We start from the raw sequence: 17,108 nt of genomic DNA, 5'->3' as shown, positions 1-17,108 counted from the left end.
AAAAGGGGGTTATAACCCCTCCTAGATAAATTCTTAATGCGTGGAATCTTGGTACCCTGCCAGTCTCTATACCATACTTCTGTTCTGCCAGTTGTTAAGCCAAACAAGGAATACAGGATGATACGAGACCTGAAGGTAGCAAACGATGCTGCAGTCCCTATACATCCCCTCCTGGCCAATCCTTTTGACATACATTCTCAGGTCCCTGAAAATGCTCAATGGTTTGCCATGCTCGACCTCAAGGATGCCTTCTTCTGCATCCCTGTTCAGCCCTCATCACAGTATCTGTTTGCATTCGAGAAGATTAACCCTGATTTAGGCAAAATGCAACAATATACGTGGACGGTATTGCCTCAGGGGTTTCGGGACAGCCCACACTTGTTCACTGAGGCCCTAGGAAAGGAACTAAGGGAAGCATACATAAAAGGAGGTGCTATTCTACAGTATATAGATGACATACTAACATGTAGCCCCACAAGAGAGGCCTCAGATCAAAGCACCATTGAGATCCTTAATTTCCTTAAAACCCAGGATTACAGAGTCTCTCAGAGAAGAGCACAAATTTCAAAGCAACAGGTTAAATACCTGGGATATATTATAAACCCTGGGAGTAGACAGCTATCTCCAGACAGAAAACTAGTTATACCGGGCCTAAGTACCCCAAAGACTAAGAAACATCTCTGTACTTTTGGGGCATGGCAGGATTTTGCAGAATTTGGATTCTAGGACTTGACCTAATGGCCACGCCCCTACATGAAGCCACTAAAGGCCCTAATACCAAGTCTTTGCTTTGGAACAGGGAACAGAAAAAGGTTTTTAATGATATCAAGCGGGCCCTCCCTCACCAGAGCCCCTGCTCTGGGTCCCCCCAGTTTAAACAAGCCATTCATCTTGTACATAGCTGAAAAACAAGGGATATCTCTGGGAGTTCCTAGTACAAAAGCTAGTGGAAGTTCCCCAGCCCATAGGCTATTTCTCCAAGCAAATAGGTTCCGTGGCTGAGGCTGGCCTGGCATCCTCCGGACAGTAGATGCCACCACTCTGTTAGTAGAAGGAGCAACCAAGCTTACCTTTGGACAGCCACTACAAGTCCAGGCCCCCCCACCCCCCTTCAAGTGCAAAGCTTGATTCTGGAGATCAAAGGCCACCACTGACTAACAGGGGGTTGAATACTAAGTACCAAGCTTTACCTCTTGGTTCTCCAGCAGTGACTCTCAAAACTTGTCACATCCTGAGCCCAGCTACACCAATGCCTGCTGAAGACCCAGAACTATACATTCTTGCCTCAAAACCCTGGGGCAGGTCTATTCCTGCAGGTCTGCTCTAACAGGTCAAGCCATAGAAAACCCCGAGGAAGGACAGTTTATTGATGTCAGTAGTTTTATTAAAGATGGTGTCAGTGAAACTGTTTGGTGTCATCTGGGGGGATCTGATGAGGCCTGGTACACAGTTCTTTATGTCTCAGTGCAGAAAAGAATTCAGCAAGAGGCGAAGTGACAGATAAGAAGCGATTTGCAGAATAGGATGCATGTGAGGCTTACAGGCATGTAGGCAAGAGATGCTGTGCCCTGAGAACCTTCTGAGCTACAGTTTTATAATCAAAGGAAACGTGGGGAGAGGGAGAAGAACTCCTTTGCCTTTCTTGAGTAGACGTCACGCTTCCATCGTCATCTCCTCCTCCAGATTGAGCAGGGGAGTTTTCTTGTCCCTAACTGGTCAAGCTAGGTCTACAAATTATCCTTTCTTATGAGTGCAGAGAGCATGTCCTAGGGATCATTAACTTACTGAGCTCACTGGGCAGGATGTGGGTCTTACGTCACATGTTTTATTGTTTTGGGGCATGCCTCCAGCTTCTGTTGCATGGTTTTGTCGCTAAGCAAGCCTACCTGATTTTGTGGTTAAGCAAACCTTCTCTCTTGCGCTATCATTAACAAATAGGGGTCTCCCACGTTTTTTCTATTTATCATCCCCTGGTGGGATTAACTATTTAATTATTTACTTTGTCCCTTTGCTCTGTCCCTGTCATCAGGAGGGCAGAGTATGCTATTGTGAGCACCCACAGTGTCACGGAAGCAAAACCTTTGCTACTCAACACTTCAGCCTCAAAGGCTGAACTGATAGCTCTAATCTGAGCCCTAATTCTAAGGGAAGGAAAAGTTATAAATAGATTTACAGACTCAAAATATGCCTTCCTTGTTTTATATGCCTATGCCGCTTTCTGGAAAGGGGGACTTTTAAATGCAAGAAATTCCTCTATAAAATATGGGGCTGAGGTTTGCGCCTTATACAAGCAGTCCAAAAGCCAAAACAAGTGGCAGTCATCCACTGCCACAGGCACCAAAAGGAAATTCCCAAATTATCCAGGGAAAAACAGAGCAGATCAGGAAGCTAAGAAAGCTGCCCTATTGTCTACAAGAGAAATGGCATTAACCCCATCCCTTATCACTTCTAACGTTGTACCCAGGTACTCGACTCCTGAAGTGACCTGGGCACAGGACCAAAGGGGAACTAAGGGAGAGGATGGTTGGTGGCACATAGATCAGAAATTACTTATAACTCTTTCTGAACAATGGAAAATTGCTAAAGGGTTGCATGACTCTCTCTACCTGGGGAGAAATGCAATGTCTTCAATTGTTTTCTGGCTTTTACAGAAAAGGCCTCTCGGATGCAATAAGGAGGGTTACTCAAGCCTGCGTCCTTTGTGCCACTCATAATCCAGGAAGCGACCTCAAGCCTCCTCACCTTCTTGTTAGCCCAGTCCAGCAATGCGGGACTCAGCCAGGGGAGGAGTGGAAAATAGATTTTACCCAAATGCCTTCTTTCCAGGGTTTCAAATACTTACTAGTCTTTTTAACAATATATATTTATGTGTTTAATTTTTCGGCTGCATTGAGTGTTAGTTGCAGCACTCGGGATCTTTGTTGCAGCACACAGGCTTCTCTCTAGTTGTGACATGTGGACTCAGTAGTTGCGCTCAGGCTCCAGAGCACTGGGCTCTGGAGTTCACAACACACAGGCTTAGTTGCCCCATGGCATGTGGGATCTTGGTTCCCTGACCGGGGAGCGAACCTGTGTCCCCTGCATCAGAAGGCAGATTTTTAACCACTGGACCACCAGGGAAGTCCCCTTACTAGTCTTTATAGATACTTTTGCTGGATGGATAGAGGCCTTTCCCACTAGGGCAGAAAAGCCAATTGAAGTGGCCACAGTGCTTTTAAGAGAAATCATTTCTAGGTTCGGGTCGCCCCGCCATCTCCAGAGTGACAATGTCCATTCATCTGTAGCAAAGGTTACCCAACAGTTATCATAGGTCTTAGGTATGAAATACCACCTGCACTCACCCTGGAGACCTCGGTCCTCCAGAAAAGTAGAGCAGGCTCATCAGACTCTAAAGAAAACCTTAAGGAAATTCTGTCAGGAAACATCTGAGCGGTGACATCACCTGCTGCCAATACCTCTCTTAATGGTCAGGATGACTCCTAAGACAACTACCAAGGTAAGCCCTTTTGAAATGACTTATAGAAGACCATTTCGCACTCTAAACATGTTAACTGACCCAGAAACCCAAGCCCATCTCCAGTGTTATTAACTCAGGCCAGGTTCAGTAGGTCATACAAGAAAATGAAAACAGAGGCCAGCCCACTGCAGGTCACAGCCCCAGTTTACTCCACTGTAAACTCAGGAGACTGGGTATTTATAAAGTCCTGGAAAAATCAACCCCTACAAGCTACTTCCAAAATGAAAGAATCCTCATCAAGTCCCTCTGAGCACTCCTATAGCGGTCAAACGCCAGGGAGCCATTAGTTGGGCCCCCCTGTGCAGAATTAAGCCTGTCTCCGGGAGCTGCCCTGGTGGCTCAGGGGTAAAGAATCTGCCTGCCAATGCAGGAGACACAGGTTCAGTCCCCGGCCTGGGACGATCCCACATGCCACGGGGCAACAAAGCCCATGTGCCACAACTACTGAGCCCGGAGCTACTGAAGCCTGTGCACTCGAGAACCCAAGCTCCGCAACAAAAGCAGTCACCACAATGAGAAGACCACAGATGGCAATGAGGAGTAGCCCCAGCTCACCACAGCTAGAGTAAGCCCGCATGCAGCAATGAAAACCCAGAGCAGTCTAAATAAATGAATTTCTTTCTTAAAAGAAAGAAAATGATTGACTTTGTTTAATGTCTCATAAAGTTTTCATGGGTGATATGCACATTATTGGGAACAAATGATTTAGATAGATGCTGCTGCTGCTAAGTCACTTCAGTCGTGTCCAACTCTGTGCGACCCCATAGACGGCAGCCCACCAGGCTCCTCTGTCCCTGGGATTCTCCAGGCAAGAATACTGGAGTGGGTTGCCATTTCCTTCTCCATTAGATAAATGCAAGTGGGATAAAACAAAATTATCTTCCAAAATCCTTTGGTCTTAAAACCTTAGAGTTTTGCTAAGTTAAATGATAGGAATTTACTGAATATTCTAGATAATTTCCAAATAATGAAAGATACTAAAACATTACTTGCTAAACAAATCTTAAGTTTACTTACTTTTGTCTTATTACATAAAAACCAAAGATGTTGAGGTCCATTAAAAACACATATTATACCACATTGAAAAAAAAATATGAGGAAATGAATGTTTCTAGAAACTATGAAATGTATTCATAAGTTTGACAATCAAAAAGCAAACAGTTCACACTTGCTTACTTTTTAATTTTCACTAGAAAAAGTTTCTGAATGGAGTTCCAATAATTTTAATTATTTGATGTAATTAAAGTCAGTAAAATAAATAGAAAAATATATTCATATGCAAGGAAATTTTTTAAAAAGATATAAGGAATGTAAATGAATGTTGCTAACGGAATAGAGAGTTAGACCATAAAAAAGGCTGAGCACCAAAGAATTGATGCTTTCAAATTGTGGTGCTGGAGAAGACTCTTGAGAGTCTCTCAGACAGCAAGGAGGTCAAACCAGTCAATCCTAAACTAAATCAACCCTGAATATCATTGGAAGGACTGATGCTGAAGTTGAAACTCCAATACTTTGGCCACCTGATGCGAAGAGCTGACTCATTGGAAAAGACCCTGATGCTGGGAAAGACTGAAGGCAGGAGGAGAAGGGAGTGGCAGAGGATGAGATGGTTAAATAGCATCACTGGCTCCCTAGACATGCATTTGAGCAAACTCTAGGAGACAGTGGAAGACAGAGGAGCCTGGCATGCTGCAGTCCATGGGTTGCAAAGAGTTGGACACAACTTAGCGACTGAACAACAATAACAAAAAGAAAAGACAGGTCCTAAAGAGAGGTTTAAAAAAAGAGAGGGAGGGACCTCCCAAGTGGTCCAGCTGTTGAGAGTCTGCCTGCCAATATAAGGGACATGGGTTTGATCCCTGGTCCAGGAATATCTCACATGCCGCAGGGCGACTAAGCCCACAGGCAGCAACTACTGGAATCCGAACACCCTAGAGCCCATGTTCCACAAGAAAAGCCACTGCAATGAGAAACCCATACACCGCAACTAGAGAAAGCCCACATGCAGAAATGAAACCAAGACCCAGCACAGCCAAAATAAATAAATAGATAAGACGCTTAAAAGGGGGAAAAGAGAAGCAAAGCATAGGACAAAATCTGAATGGAAAAAGGGAAGTTAAAGAGGGTTTAGGGGAAATGAACCCTGAGAAAAAAGTCTCGTGCATGGTCAGGACTGGCTAAGCTTGAAATGGATTTGAGTGAATAAATATTAAAAGCTGGTACAAAATCAGAATTTGTTTTTTCTCCATATTGAAAAGACAAAAGGCCGCTATGGTAAGGAAATTGTAATAGGTTTTTCTTTACCTCTGAATAGTCTGTCTAAAAAGCAGAGATTTTTATGTTTCATCAAAATAATTTCATGTGTTGTTTTATCAGGTTTTTGATTACTTACACTGAATATTTTCCATATTACCAGAGCAAAGGAGTTGGGTTTTTTTTTCAACAATTATTAAATTTTCTGTATTTGCCTGTAAAGTCTTTGTCACTTTGGTTAAGTGAATAACTAAGCATTGTTTCACAGTGACTTATGATCCTATTTGAACAAGTGTTTAAAACCTTCTGATATCTTTGATTAACTTTCTCAAATCAAATTCTAAATGAAGTCTGTCTGACCTCTAGCAAATTTTGGGATTCTCCAGAGGGTCCCTTAAACATGTCAAAGAGAAATATTAAGCTAATAAGGCTTGATTGGCATGCTAAATTACATGGGAAGCATTGTCAAATAAGTGATGATAAACCATCTTAGGTTATATTGCATTGATGAATACATATGTTCTAAAAAAATGATGTGAAATTTCTAAAAATCTGATATATCCTGATAAAATGCGATCAGTCATAATTTTAGTTATCATCTTAAAGTGTTGTATGTCATCAAAATAACCAAATTTCCTTGTCAACTGCATTGTAATCACATCTTTAACCATGCCATTTGTCTTTGTCATTTACAGACAGTTACTATTGATGCTTCTGTAAAAATGCTTCATCTTCAAGAAGACTCATAGAAAGGACTTTTCGACAAGTATATGTTTCTGATAAATTTCAGATCATACCATTGAACTAGGTAAGATCACAGACCTCTAATGGTAAACCTGATAGCTTCATAAAACTGCTAACAAATGATCCATGCAAATTAGTTACATAAGACCGAATGAGCTGATGAATATAATTTTATGACTTTTTGTCTAAAATGTTATGTTTTTTTTTAATGTTTGTTTTCTAGAAACAAGAAAACCTTTCCTCTTATGCTCAAAAACATTTCCTCTTACGCTCACTATGAATCACAGCAATTTGGTAAATTATACCTTTGCTAGCAAAATGGAAACATTTATCTCTCTCCCTACCTGATCACTCTAGAATTTGGAAACTCTTAGTAAGCAATTCTTTCTCACTTTTATGGCAATATAGTTATTTATATAAGTTTACTAAGAATCTGGTCTCTTTGTAACAGGACACATTTAGAAACATCAGTTGTATTGCCCTGGCTTTGACTAAAATGTCTTATTGGAGAATGTGCATAGAATCAGATTTGAATGGACAGCTTTAGGAGCTAAAATTGACATCCTGGCTCACACTATTTCCAACAGCCTTGTCCGGTGAGCAAGGAAGGTCACTTTCTGGCGGCCTGTCAACTGCAGGCTATTCTGTGGGCCTTCCAGAAGAGAGGAATTTACCTGAATGTAGATATTACAGGTGAGCCTGATGACAAGTCCTTAACATGGCTTCCTCGCCTCAAAAGGCTATTAAAAAAGTTCAATCTGGAGATTTTTATGAAAAGTTCCAGCAATGCAGATTTAAAATAGCCTCTATGGTCAATTCATGTTCTTGCTGAACTTATATAAATAATCAGGCCAAGTTTAACGAAACTAAACTTACTTTGAAAACAAATGAGGGTCAATTTGGTTATCTTTGGTAGAAATGAGGGTGGCCTTAGACAAAAAAAAATTATGCTTCAATAGAAACTGTAACATCATCTATCTATCTATCTATCTATCTACCTATATGTACAAGTCAACAGCAAAAAAAATCTGATTAAAAAATAGGCAGAGGTATCTGAAGATGTTTTTCCAAAGAAGACATACCGATGACCAACACATACATGGAAAGATGCTCACCATCACTAATAATCAGGGGAATGCAAATTAAAATCACAATGAGATATCACCTAACACCTATCAGAATGGATATTATCAAAAAGACTAGAAATAACAAGTGTTTGCAAGGATGTGGAGAAAAGGGATCCCTCTACATCGTTGGCGGTGTGTAAATTGGTACAGCCACTATGGAAAACAATATGCAGATTAAAAATAGAACTACCATATGATCTAGAAATTCCACTTCTGGGTAAAAACACAAACTTAAAAAGATATCTATATCCCCATGTTCACTGCAGCATTATTTATAATAGCCAAGATGTGGTAACAACCTAAATGTCCCTCAAAGGATGAATAAAGAAGATGTGACATATATATACACATGTACAAATATATAAAGAGAGAATAGGATATTATTTAGCCATAAAAAGAAGGAAATCTTCCCATTTGTGATAACATGAATGGACTGTAACAGCATTATGCTACGTGAAATAAGTCAAAGAAAAACAAATAAAAATGCTCTTACTTGCATGTAGGATTCAAAGAAACAAGCCCAAAAAAATGAACAAAAAACTCCCCCAAAACCCAAGCAAACCAAGCTCATGGATATAGAGACAGGTTGGTAGTTGCCAGAGGCGAGAAGAAGGCAAAATGGGTGAAGGTGGTCAAAAGGTACTGCTTCTTGTTACAAGACAAATGTTTTAGAGACATAATGTACAGTGCAGTGACTATAGTTAATAATACGGTATTATTTGAGGAACGTCCCTGATGGTCCAGTGGTTAAGAACATGCCTTGCAGTGCAGGAGTCGTAGGTTCGCTCCCTGGTCAAGGACCTAAGATCCCACATGCTGAAGAGCAACTGAGGCCAAGAGCGGCCACTGCTGAACCCTCACACCTCAACTAGAGGGTCCACGTGCGGCAACAAAGATTCCACATGCCACCAAGACCCGATGCAGTCAAACAAAGGAAATAAAAATTGTAAAAAATACTGTCTCTGTTGAGAATTGCTAAGAAAGTAGATCTTTACAGATCTCATCACAAGGGAAAAAAAAAAATTGAAACGACGTGTAGTGACAGATGTTAACTAGATTTATTGGGGCAGTCATTTCACAATACATACAAATAGAGGGTCATTGTACACTTAAAACTAATATAATACTATATGTCAATTATATCTCAAAAAAGAATGGACAAAGTTCTAAGGTAGAATTGCACTATTCAAATAGCTCTTGGATATATATAGATACAGATTGTTTCCCAGATAAGAGATTTTAAATTATGCTTTCCTTGCTAATTATTTTATGGTCAGACTGTAAATTCTTGACTTTTAAAGACTTTGCACATTCCACTGACTATTTATGAGTTTTTCCAGTTGGAATTCAGGTCAGTAAGTGAACATTAGTACAGTCTTTTGGATTCTCCCAAAAACTACTGTCAAAAGCACAGGGAAGGAATCTAAGGCAAGTGAACTTAGGAAGAGGAGGTCTGAAAACTCGCACCAGGTCTGGAACAAGATTTAACTGGTAAAGGAAGAGTCAGAATCTGTCTGAAGGTTTGATCTTGCTGCTGATTCAGAGGACGGTGACTCTGAGGGCAAGACAGCAAGAGGCTGTGGGGATATAGATTTACACTGCAGGGCTAAACATGTCTTTATAAACCATTACAGGGCCAGGGAACCAAATACAGACCAAATATAAGATGATAAGATGCAGATGGTGTTATCACCTTCAGATTGCAAGCATCGTTACGACTGGAAAAAGCACAGTTTGAAAGTGAAGGTCACGGGGCTTCCCTGGGTGGCTCAGTGGTAAAGAATCTGCTTCCCAATGAAGGAGACATGGGTTCGATCCCTGGTCTGGGAAGATCCCATATCCTAACAACTCAGCCCGCGTGCCACAACTATTGAGCCTGAGCTCCAGAGCCTGGGAGTTGCAACTACAGAGTCCACATGATGCAACTATTGAAGTCTGAGTGTCCTAGAGCCTCTGCTTTGCAGCTAGAGACGTCACTGCAATGAGAAGCCCATTACCGCAACTAGAGAGTAAACTAGCTCGCCACAGCTACAGAAAAGCCAGCGCGGCAACAAGGACCCAGCACAGCCAAAAACAACTAACTAAATAATTTTTTTAAAAAAGAAAGTGAAGGTCAGGACTTCCCTGGTGGTCCAGGAGTTAAGACTCTGTGATTCTACTGCAGGGGATGTGGGTTCCATTCCTGGTTGGGGAACTAAGATCCCATATGCTGTGTGGTGTAGCCAAAAAAAAAGAAAGAAAAGAAAGGGAAAGTCAAGAGTTTTAGCAGAAACTTAAGAAACAAGTTTCATGGAGTTTTATGAAAAAATAAAATAACACGAAACCTCCTAGGAAATGAACTGTAAGAGGAAATTGACTACAGTGAGGTAAAACTTAAGCCATGTGGTGGAAGGGCTGGATGCACAATGAGCCAAAGGTCTTAAAGAATTGGGGGAAAAAATGGTGTTGAGACAAATCCACATTATTTTCCCTGATGCGGCAAGAGCAGGGAGGGGGGAGCTTTATGATAATTGATTGAACACTCACTCTGTTGGGGAAAAATGAAACAAAAAGAAACAACTTTTAAGAAAAGAAATGCTCACAAGGACTAAAAATGAACTGACCCTCAACAAGGATCCCTGTGCCCAGGTGTTCCAAACTCAGCATCTGAGCATTCGACACAGACCCAAGAAGACCAGGGGATCCTCTGCTTTAACAGAACCCCGAAGCTAAATGCGGGCTTCCCAGGTGGCACCACCTCCCAATGCAGGAGACATGAGACTTGGGTTCGATCCCTGGGTTGGGAAGATCCCCTGGGGGAGTTCATGATAACCCACGCCAGTATTCTTGCCTGGAGCATCCCTATGGACAGAGGAACCTGGCAGGCTACGGTCCATAGGGTCGCAAAGAGTCGGACACGACTGAGTGACTTAGCACGTACGCACGCAGGAAGCTTAATGCATAACCTTCTGCAGTTCTCACTGTTTGGTGAAGGGGGTGTGCCGGTACTGGCCCATTTTACAGATTCAGAATTCAGTGCTCAGAGAGCCGTAAGTAACTCAGAGGCCATGAGGCTGGTGTGGATCCATAGACCTTCCCGCTCATCACCACCATTCTGCTGTCTTCAGTGGTTTCTGTTAGCCTATCAGCCCTTTCGGGCGACCTTGACCCAGGGAGCCTTCTGCAGGGCTCTGCTAGGTCTGCATTCAGACCTTCCTCTGAATGTTGCAGTGTTAGCAAATACTGAAGGAGTGACTCTAACAAGCCTGTGGGCAGGTCCTGCCTCCACACTCCAGAGAGAGAGAGAGAGACAGCCAATGAAGAGAGATAGCCCGCGAATGAGCACGCTCCTCAGGCTCTGGCACCATGCCAGTCAAGAGGAGCAGGTGCCCTGACGAGCAGATGGGGCCCCACCGAGGGGACAGGTAACAAACTTCCACACTGGGACCCTGACTCTGGGCTAGCAAAGATGCCCCACTTTCTCAGAAGGCTTTAAGAGATGACCCCGAGAAATCTTCCTTTCTCCCAGGTCTGCCTGTTCCAAAGTAATCCCCAGGGACTCACTAGCACTGTCCTGTGACCTTTGGGCTCATCTGGATATCTAGAATGCTGTTAAATTTACCCCCAAGCACAGCCGCCGGAGGAGCCCAGTGATAAGCAACCACGCTTTAGGCTGGGCTCTTCCGTCTCAGATAAGATCTCATCTGAGATAAGGGATTAGAGAAGCGGAGGAGTTGGTGTCAGTGGGGAGGGCTGGGTCTGCCCCCAGCCCCGCTGATCACAACTGCAGCCCCTCTGCTCCCTCTCCGAGAGGAGAGGTCTCCAGACCCCTTGATGTGCTTCCCTCCCTCTGGGGCCTCGGTTTCCCCAAGTGAGAGTAAGCAAGAATGCGAAATTGATGACATCTGCACACCTTTTCATTTTAAAGTCCTTCAACCTGAGATTGTCACACTGAGTGAAGTCAGAGAAAGACAAGTATAATATCACTTATACGCGGAATCTAAGAAATGAACCTCTTTACAAAACAGAAGTACAGCCACAGATGTAGAAAACAAACATTGTGACCAGGGGGAGAAAGGGGGGAGGAATAAACTGGGAGATTGGGATTGACGTATACGCACTATAATATATAAAATAAACTACTAATAAGGACCTGCTGTATGGCAATGGGAACTCAGTACTCTGTAATGGCCTAGATGGGGATAGAGTATAAAAAAGAGTGGCTAAGGGGGGAAGGATGGGATTGGGGAGATAGAGAGTTTGAGATTGACAAGTACATACCACCATATTTAAAATGGATGACCAACGAGGAACTCTGCTCAGTGCTATGTGGCAGCCTGGATGGAAGGGGAGTTTGGGGGAGAATGGATACCTGTATATGTATGCTGAGTCCCTTCGCTGTCCACTGAAACCATCACATTATTAACTGGCTATGTTGCTGCTGTTGTTTAGCTGCTAAGTGTCTGATTCTTCTGCAACTTCATGGACTATAGCTCGACAGGCTCCTCTGTCCATGGGATTTCTCAGGCAAGAGTACTCGAGTGGGTTGCCATTTCCTTCTCCAGGGGATCTTCCAGACTCAGGGATTGAACTTGCATCTCCTGCCTTAGCATGCAGATTCTTTACCATTGAGCCATCAGTTCAGTTCAGTTCAGTTGCTTAGTCGTGTCCAACTCTTTGCAACCCCATGCACTGCAGCACGCCAGGCCTCCCTGTCCATCACCAACTCCTGGAGTTTACGCAAACTCATGTCCATTGAGTCGGTGATGCCATCTAACCATCTCATCCTCTGTCATCCCCTTCTCCTCCCACCTTCAATATTTCCCAGCATCAGAGTCTTTTCAAATGAGTCAGTTCTTCGCATCAGGCGGCCAAACTATTGGAGTTTCAGCTTCAGCATCAGTCCTTCCAATGAACACTCAGGACTGATTTCCTTTAGGATGAACTAGTTGGGTCTCCTTGGGAAGTCCCTAACCGGCTATACTCCAACACAACATAAAAAGTTAAAAAAAAAAAAAAAGTGGCTAGATGTATTTTGTATAACTGACTCACTTTGCAGTAAACACTGTAAATCAACTACACTTTGATTTAAAAAATTAATTTTAAAAAAATCCTATGAGCACAGGCCTGGGCCACTTGAGCAGCAGCAGTAACGAATCACAGAGGCGTGTGGCCAGGGCTGCAGATGTGGGCAGAGCAGAGGCCTCGCTGTGTCCCTATTGGACAAACTTGTGGATCCAGAGGGTGCCAAAATCCAGCCACTGGCCAAGGTGAATGGGAAGGACTCGTCCACCACCCCGCGGTCTTGGTCAGAACCAGAGGGATGGCGGACCAAGGATGCTGTAGGAAATTCCTCAGTGGGGAGGGAAATTTCTTCCCGTCCTCCCCCCACCCCCCTCCGCCTTGAAAGAGGTCCACATGCAGCTTTGCTGTTGTTTGTGCTGCCTGCCTGGAGTTGTAAACACAGCCTATTAAGATAACAGAAGAGTGGGTTCCAAAATTGACCTCCTCTGGTTCATCTTTCAGAAAGAGATTTCTGCTTACAAGATGCAGTTGATTTGGAGCATTCTGGTTAATTTTAAAACAAACCGGTCTGGACACAAACGAACAAAACAAAAACATTTTGGAGAGAAACTGACTTGGCCAACCCTCCCCTTTTTTGCATGGTCTACCCAAGTTTCATAGATTAAAAAGAAAAGGTGTTTAATAATTACCTTTGTTGACCTCTGTACCTTCTGGCTTACTCCTCTCCTGGGCATGAGACATGGCCATTCCTAGGACACAGCTGTGTGAAGGAAGGTGGTCAGACACCCAGGGGAGATCCCTGGGCTCCTCGAGGTCAAGGTGAAGGTAAGGCCATCGGTGATGGGAAGGCTGGCAGAGCCCCTGGCCGGGGACCCGAGAGGGCCTTTATCTGGAGAAAGGGAACAGGAAATGACCACCAACTAGTTCAGCCTTGTACTGTTTTATTTTCTCATCAATGCTCTTTGCATCACTCAATGAAAAAATACCTGTACTGTAGATCTATTATGTGCGAGGGGCCTTAAACTTTGAAACTAATTTTGAGAAAAGCTTTCTTTCCTCAGACTTGACTCCATTAAGTAGATTCTAGAATGTTTTAAAATATTTCTTTTTTTTTTCCATTTATTTTTATTAGTTGGAGGCTAATTACTTTACAATATTGTAGTGGGTTTTGTCATACATTGACATGAATCAGCCATGGATTTACACGTATTCCCCATCCTGATTCCCCCCTCCCACCTCCCTCTCTACTAAAAGCTTTTGAAAAAATGAGCTTGGGCTGCAGAATGACTTTTAGGCATGTCACTGCTGAGATATAGGACCCAGAGGATGGGAGAGGGAGCGTGGGGGTGCTGGAGGAGTTTGGAAAAGAGCCTGGAACCCCAGTTGCCCCAGGGTCTGAAGGACAGTCAGAATGTTGTTGGACCTGAGCAAATTATGCCTACGAAGTCAACAGCTGCACTTTCTCAACTGTAAAACTGTAGATAATTATCTGCTCGTGAAATCAGTGCTCACAGCCCACAGCTGACTCTATTTGCATCTTGTCCGCTAGAGCATTTGCCGAGTGAACGCCCGTGGCCTCCTTGCAGCCTCCTAGAACTGGTAGGAGGGGAAAATGGAAGAGACGAGCCTGAGAAAAAGGAAGGAGGATGAGAAGTCGATCCAGAGCAGCGAACCCAAGACCATGAGTCTCCAAAAGGAGGTAAGGCCATCCTTGGGGACAGGCCCTTCCCAGGTCCAATCAAGGTGGGTGTACGCAACCAAGTCATCCTCCCCCTCCACCACACACACACAGCACTTCTGATTAAACAATTTCTCGCACTCACACCCCCTTCCTTCTTGCCAGTGAACTCAGCATATTCTTGTGAGGTTAATATGCGTGTGCTTGTATGTGCTGGGTAAGCACCTAGAAGGCTGGTGTTTGCTCAGGCCAACAGTCTTTTCCTAGATAGTCAGAGACAACTTCGGATGTCGGATCCCTGCTACAGCACCTTCACCACATGTGTCCTCTTAAGTTTGAATTCCTCCGGCAGTAGGGAAATCCTATTTCTTCTTAGCCAGTAGCTGGGGTGGCGAGTCTGACATGGGAGTGACATAGGCGATCCCTCTGAGTTGGAATGTAGTAAGGGCTGAACCAGGGCTTCCCAAGTGGCGCTAGTGGTAAAGAACTCACCTGCCAAAGCAGGAGATGTAAGAGTCATGGGTTCGATCCCTGGGTTGGGAAGATCCCCTGGAGGAGGGAATGGCAACCCACTCCAGTATTCTTGCCTGGAGAATCCCCATGGAACTGAGGAGCCTGGAAGGCTGCAGTCCATGGGGCCACAAGAGTTGGACAGAACTGAAGCAACTTAGCACACACAAGGGCTGAACTTGGAGTTGCCTGCAGCCTTGAGAGGAGTCAGATGGGGGTGTCACTGGACCTGTGAGGAGGGAGAGGTTTGGGGGTGTGGGGGAGTGCATGGACAAGCTTCGGGCTCAGAGGATGAGGAGCAAGGGCCCCTAGAGTGAGGTCAGGATGGAGTCAAGGGCAGGAGGAGCGGGCTGGGCTCTGGGCAAAGCCTCCGGAGCTCCCATGTCTGGCTGCAGAGGAGAGGAAGGAGGGACCAGGGGCTTGACAGGGGGAATCATGTGGCTTGACTGTGTGTCACCCTGGGATCTCGGGGCCCCAGGAATTGGCTGATGAGCAGCAATACTCTCCTTTTGGCCGTGAGAGAAGCATAGCCAAGCAAACCCTCTGCACGTCCTAAACTTGGGTAGGCAGCTTCAGGGTGAATGCAGAGCTCGGTAGAAGGTCCAAGGCATTGGTGAGTCAACCTGGGCCATCAGAGGAGGAAATCTGAGATGGCTATGGGAAACAGAAGCTGACACTTCTCTGGACCCCCATTCCTCCAATTGTGTGTCCCTTGGGGGCTGGTCACAGCTGGGCTCCTCCACGTTCTCTGAGTTGGAACCCTGAGTGCAGCCTGTGCCCAGAGAGACAGGCATATGTACGTTCAACTTAGGCTCCAGAAATCAGGCTGGTAACTTCGGGGGGCTGATGTTATAAGCAGGAACATGAAACAGACCGTTTTCTTCCTTAGAAACTTTTTCTTGATTCAGGTAGGATTTACACAGAGTGAAACGCACAGACCTTCAGTGTTTAGTTTGATGAGTTTGACAAAGCGGTCACCCCAGAAACTTCCCTCTTGCCCCTTTCCAGGTGGCAACCCCCCCACCCCTCTATGTTCTATCTCTGCAGATTAGTTCTGCCTCTTGTGGAATTTCATGGGAATGGAATCATACGGGGTGTGTCCGAGCCTGGTCTCATTGGTAGGAAGGTCGTATTCTACAAGAGGGCATCAGAGAAGGTTCACAACCCCTGAGTGCTTCTGTCCCCGGAGGCCTCGTCACTCACCCCTCACCCCCACGCCCCTGGCCAGGAGCCCCAAACCCTGACTTCACTCTTAGTTTGGGGGAGGAACTCCATGCCACTCGGCCCAGCTCAGAGGCAGGTCCTAAGGGCCTTTGTTGGTGAGTGACTGTCAAGTCAGGCTTTACCACCTGGGCCTCATTGTCAAGAGCGGTAAGAGCTGGTGCTTGGAACCTCAGCCAGGCCTGTGAACTGCATGGGCTGTGAACCCTGGGCAGTAGCTGGATCTTTCTGTTCCTCTGTTTTCTCCTCTGTAGATAGATATGATAATGGCATAACTGACTCATTGTTGCTGTGAGGGTTAACGGACTTAATCCACACAAGCACGGGGCTTTCCAGGTGGCACAGTGATAAGGAATCTGCCTGCCAGTGCAGGAGATGCAAGAGACTTGGGTTGGATCCCTGGGTAAGGAAGAACCCCGAGAGGGGGAAATGACAGCCCACTCCAGTATTCTTGCCTGGAGAATCCCATGGAAAGAGGAGCCTGGTGGGGTCGCAAGGTGTTGGGCATGACTGAGCATGTGTGCACACACAGGCACACACGCAAATCCCCGGGAGCAGCACCCTGGTACTCTCCTTCTAACAGTACAGGGTGAAGGTGCCTGGGACTCTGGGCTGCCTGGCTGTACCCAGCGTGGGAGGGGAGGAGGATGGAAGGAAGAGGGCTTCGTCCGGCCTTCTGAGCTGCACCCTGCAGCAGCACTAACTCTTCTCTCCCCTGCTCTACAACCCAGCTGGGCCTGTTCAGCGGCACCTGCTTCATCGTGGGCACCATCATCGGCTCTGGGATCTTCATCTCCCCCAAGTCTGTGCTCAGCAACATGGAAGCCGTGGGACCCTGTCTCATCATATGGACCATGTGTGGGGTTCTTGCGACACTGGGTAACAAAGACGCCCACTCTGGCGATGACCCCCCGTTGCATGTGGGGCAGGATGTTGGAGCTCTGTGTGGGGTAGTGTCACTGCCCAGATCCCCCTCAATGCTTGTGTGCAGATGTGTGTAAACTGGGGTTTACAGAATGTCCAACGGCCAGAGCTCAGGATGAGGGGCACGTGG

The 17,108-nt window shown here is 45.1% G+C and overlaps 1 protein-coding gene across 1 annotated transcript in view; it reads left to right on the top strand.

The window, feature by feature from the left end:
- Positions 1–13,355: 13,355 nt before the first annotated feature.
- Positions 13,356–17,108, top strand: part of SLC7A9 (solute carrier family 7 member 9) — a 29,227-nt gene continuing 25,474 nt past the window's right edge. Inside the window, exons 1-3 of the mRNA XM_043899067.1 lie at positions 13,356–13,470; positions 14,195–14,344; positions 16,786–16,933. Of these exons, the coding sequence (XP_043755002.1) occupies positions 14,258–14,344; positions 16,786–16,933 (235 nt within the window). The 5' untranslated portion in view covers positions 13,356–13,470; positions 14,195–14,257. The remainder of the gene's footprint in view (positions 13,471–14,194; positions 14,345–16,785; positions 16,934–17,108) is intronic.

The sequence above is a fragment of the Cervus elaphus genome, chromosome 4, assembly GCF_910594005.1.
Source record: "Cervus elaphus chromosome 4, mCerEla1.1, whole genome shotgun sequence".
NCBI lineage: Eukaryota > Metazoa > Chordata > Mammalia > Artiodactyla > Cervidae > Cervus > Cervus elaphus.
The sequence above is the reverse complement of the archived record's forward strand: the minus strand, read 5'-3'. Positions and strand labels throughout refer to the sequence as shown.